The sequence below is a fragment of the Rhododendron vialii genome, chromosome 10a (genome assembly GCF_030253575.1).
Source record: "Rhododendron vialii isolate Sample 1 chromosome 10a, ASM3025357v1".
In the NCBI taxonomy this organism is placed as follows: domain Eukaryota; kingdom Viridiplantae; phylum Streptophyta; class Magnoliopsida; order Ericales; family Ericaceae; genus Rhododendron; species Rhododendron vialii.
In genome coordinates this window covers 22,605,001-22,609,765 of record NC_080566.1, presented here as the reverse complement: position 1 = coordinate 22,609,765, position 4,765 = coordinate 22,605,001, and the positions used below count along the sequence as shown (strand labels likewise).

Here is a 4,765-nt window from a genome sequence, read left to right as displayed (position 1 = left end):
TTGAAATTATCTTTTTTTTTGAAAAAGAAGGTTTTGGGAGAAAGCGGAACGGAGCCTGCCGTTCCACTTTTGTGGAAAAAGAAGTTTTTGAAAAAGAAGGCAATTTCAAGCTCAAAAATTATGTATTTATGCAAATAATTTTTCTACCAATATGAATATTGTTTGATAGATCTCATTAAGATCTTTTAAACGGTGCAAAAAAATTGAAAAAATATTTTTTATTTTTATTATATTTAAATTTGAAATTGCCTTCGTTTAAAAAAAAAATACTTTTTGAAAAAGGTGAAACACCCCCTAATTGTTTTTTTCCGTGAAGTACAAAGGTAAAAAATGTAGGAGTAAAAGATTCCCCAATTAACCGTAATGTGCAAGATAGAAACATTGAGCAAGGGTCACGTCCAGTATGCTTTCAACTAGTCCGGTCTAGTTTGAACCATTGTAGATTCTTTTCGGGTCCATAATAATAATTAAAATCGTTCACTTTTTAGTATTCGTTGAGAATATTGACGACGCCAAAAATCTCGTTGAGAATATTGACGACGCCAAAAATCACATTGATCGAATATCGTTTAATATGATATCGAAATGCATTGAGTTTGTAAGAAAAAAGATATACAACATTAGATTACAACCCATTTGACCAAATATTTGAAGATTTAATGCATTTTGAAATCATATTAAGCTGTACTTGATCAACATGATTCCGATCATTACTATGGATCCGGAAAGGACCAACAATGCTCCGTTCCACATTCCAAAATATACTTAAAAAATAAACATATTTTCAAATTTAAAATAATAAATTTACAAAAATAATTTTAAATTTTTTTTTAGGGTTTGATAGATCATCTATATTGCATATTTTTTTATTTAAATAAACTTTATTTTTGGGCTGCTAATTTTGACATTTCATTTTTTGTTAACGATACTCCTCCGCAAATGTATTTTTATGCAAAAACACACTTATGAAGAAATACCGTTAAAAAGAGGAATGTGAAAATCATTTCCTAGTTTTAAGTTTAAGCGGTAAACCGGAACAGCAGACTGATTGGAAAAGCAAACCGGAAGTGACCCGTCCGTCCCTGAGTTATCAGTGGTAGTCACTTTGTTTGGTTTACATCTTAGAAAGTTATTTTTGAAAGTTAAGTGGTAATTAGTGGAGAGATATAAAGAAAGATTTATTAAAAACTGTGCCGAGAGTTAAAAGTTACTCTCAAAAAGTTAAACCAAGCAGAGTGAGTAGCATTGTGGGGCTCTGTTTGTTGCAGATCAGCTTAGACCTTCGGGAAACCAAATCTTCTTCTTCTTCTAATGTATTACTATCAATATTAAATATTAATATTAATAAAAATTAATGGCGACAGTATCCAAGTGTTGGTCACTCCCCACCATCAGCTCCTCGCCTTCAGACCTTCGGCGAGCCAATCGGTGAGTAGTTCTCTCTCCTCATTTTCTCTCTTCTCTTTGATTTTCCCTTCCTGTATAAATCCACATATAATTGAGACCTGTTTCATTGTCAAATTTAGAAGAAAATCTTTTAGCATCTGCTGTTGTATCGTGTTTTCTTTCTTTCTTTCTTTCTTGTTTTTTGTTTTTTAACTCCCCACCATCAGCAGCCAGTCGGTTATGACTTCGATTTCTAATGTCGGAGTGCGAGTTACAGAAGGGCAAGGGAATTTACCCAAGGTCGTGCTCACTCCTCCTCACGGAAGGTAGGCGTTTCCGTGGTTGTGTCGTCTTAGATTTCTATTTTATACCTATATCACGTGTTTCTGGCAATCTGCTTCTGTCTGTATGTGATATTGTAGATTGTTTAAGAGGGGACAAGGGATTCTCTACAACTTTTGGGGCTACTGTTGTGTGCCAAAGGGGCACTTAATGGGAGAAAAATGCCGTGTTACCACATTTCTTAACAAATTGGACAGAATATGACTGCCGGTGTCTAAATTAGGGGTTTTGTATAGTAATGCAGGTGTTTAATTGAAATAAAGTAAAGTATAGGTATTTAAGCGCATGAATTTGTATCGGAAGTTAGGCCTGGATTCTGACTTAGAGGCATTCAGTCATAATCCGGCGCACGGTAGCTTCGCGCCACTAGCTTTTGCAACACTCATATTGTCGGCACTGAATACCCGATAGAGTCGGGACAGTGAAATGAAAATCGAATTTGTATTGGGCTTACCACTTGGCGTGGATTAGGCTCCAAATCACAATGTTTGTCGCACCCGCTGCCTTCGCCACTCCCACGGTGTTTTGCATTGGAGCATTTTCAAATGGTAGAATGAGGAGGGAGGAGAAGATGGTGAAGGTGAGGGAGGAGGAAGATGAAGCATAAGTAAGTTGTAGTGGAGGAGGAAGAAGTGTAGAGGGTTTAGAAGTTAGAGGTTTAGGCTTTGGGGTGGATAGGTTGTATTTAGAAAGTATAGGGATAAAATTAGTCATTCACATATTTGAGCATTTTGATAAATTTCTTAATTTTAATTGGATTGTATTGAAGGCTCTGTTTGTTTCAATGGAAAATATTTTCCAGTAAAATATTTTTCTAATTTTCCGTGCTTGGTTGCTTATAAACTGGGTAAAATGTTTTCCATGTAAAAGTTTTTCACTCAAATCACCAAAAATGACTTGTGAGATGAATCTTGGTAATTTATTTTACAATCCCTTCCCAATCTAAAGTTTCCACTTTCTCGCTAGATTTCTACAGTCTACAAGAGGGGAGTTCTCTCTGTCTCTCTCTCTCCACTTGAGTCAATTCCAATCGGATCCTCCATTTCTTACCCATTATGTATGTATTGTAAGTATCTAATCAAAGAAAAAGGACAAAGAGAGCTTTACGGGTTTTTCTCAAGAACCAATTCAGGTTAGCTCCCTGCTTGTTGCCCGAATTCCCATAATGGTGGGAAAATATTTTTGAACGATTTAGCCAAACACCAAAATTTCCAAGTTTGGTAATTGTTTTCCAAGTAAAAGATTTTTCAGGAAAATATTCTTTCATGTAAAATATTTTATGTCGAACAAACGGAACCTAAATTTATGGTTGTATTTAAAATTTTCTACTGTAGATGGCTGTTGCAAAAAAAACATGAGCCCCTGGAACACGAAGAAAAGGATCTTTTTGCACAAAAATGGGAGAACAATCTGTCGGGATAATTTGTGGGAGACATGGCAGCTTGTGAAGACAATGAGAAAAAGGAGAAATAGGCTTGTTAGGCCTTCTAAGCCTAAGGGGGGGGGGGGGGAAGGCGGTGGATGCTCAGAGGAGTCATTAATTTTGAAATATAGGAAAGGGGAAAACTTATAGTCAGTAATAGAATGAAACAGTCCATGAGTAACGCAAGCAGGCAAGCATTCTCCATCAACGCATCTACACTCCTTGTCTGCTTTGGCACCTCGTTTCTATCGAATCCTTCCTCCTCTGGAAGTTGCTTTCCTATTTCCATTCCTATTTTGGTATTTCCTTATTTTACACATATGTCCTTCTATAATACTACTAGTACTGGTAGTCCTACTCCTACTCTCTCTTTGAATCTCTCTTCTTTTTTTAAAATTTTTTTTTTGACGAAAGGCAACTATTACATACATAATCGTTAGTGAGTTAGGGCTTGTTCCAGTTTTGGAAAAAGTACTTTTTTTTTTTGGTTCTAAAAAGAAGGCTTGTTCCAGATTTGTGAAACTTCCTATTTTTTAAGAATGTTTGACAATACTCCTGCGTGAAATGACAATACTGTTAGACTTGTCCCACATCACTCATCTAAGCCACCCAAGCTTGGTTAATAAATTCTAAAGGTTACTCCACCTATTGCCAATTGGTTTTAGGTTGGAACCCTCCAAGAAATCTAACATGGTATCAGAGCCAAGTCTTGGGTGGTCTCACCTCTCGTGGGAAGTCTCTGTCATCTCTGTCGCCCGAGTCAGTCAGTCAGCTCCTGATCTGTCACCTCCACGTGCATCCGGGCTGCATGTGAAGGGGAGTGTTAGACTTGTCCCACATCACTCATCTAAGCCACCCAAGCTTGGTTAATAAATTCTAAAGGCTACTCCACCTATTGCCAATTGGTTTTAGGTTGGAACCCTCCAAGAAATCTAACAAATACTACCCTTCCCCCATTTTGTCAGCATTCAGCAACCCAACCTAAGGTGAAGTGGAAGGACAATATGGTCATTACAACACTTACCTTTTCAAAAAAGAACAACTTTGCAGGGTGAAGTGGAACGGATGTTCCTTTTTTGTACTGTTCATGACCAAAAAAAAGTACTTTTCTAAAAAGAACCTAATCTGGAACGGCCTTTTAGTGGGATTAGGAGAGTTGAATGTAAGATTGGATGAACATGGAACAAACACTCATCTACTCAGACTAGCTTGCAAGTTCCGATCTCTCTTTATAAGGGGATAGCAACGGATAGGAAAGTGCTAGTATCTAAGTCTCTTATTTTTCTTCCTAAGCAAGTGATTAGCGACACCACTTGGGCTACAAAATTGTGGGCTACCTAATAATGACTTAAAACCCGATTCGACAAAAGGGGTTAACAATGCTGATTGTTGACCCCTTTTCAGATGGTTTAGGTATTAAGGCAGTAGATTCAAATGATCTACGCAAGAAAAGCAGGGCATTCAATGCTCCTACCAACCAAATCTCCACTTCCAAATCACCGACAGGTGAACAAATCTTACTTCGGTCTACCCCAACCAAATCCTATGATATTTGCAGTAATCGATCTTATGGAGTTCCCTATCCCAAATCTGTTAACCCCAATCTCCCATCAA

General features: G+C 37.2%; 1 protein-coding gene across 4 annotated transcripts in view; it reads left to right on the top strand.

Moving 5' to 3' along the window:
* The first annotated feature begins 1,254 nt into the window (after positions 1 to 1,254).
* LOC131303314 (ferrochelatase-2, chloroplastic) overlaps positions 1,255 to 4,765 on the top strand; it is a 34,820-nt gene continuing 31,309 nt past the window's right edge. For 2 of the 4 annotated variants that reach the window (XM_058330119.1, XM_058330122.1), the window contains exons 1-2: positions 1,321 to 1,428; positions 1,614 to 1,712. In XM_058330119.1, coding sequence (XP_058186102.1) covers positions 1,355 to 1,428; positions 1,614 to 1,712 — 173 coding nt within the window. In that variant the 5' untranslated portion in view covers positions 1,321 to 1,354. Of the gene's footprint in view, positions 1,429 to 1,613; positions 1,713 to 4,765 lie in introns of all 4 variants that reach the window. The other 2 variants (XM_058330120.1, XM_058330121.1) reach the window with 2 other exon arrangements.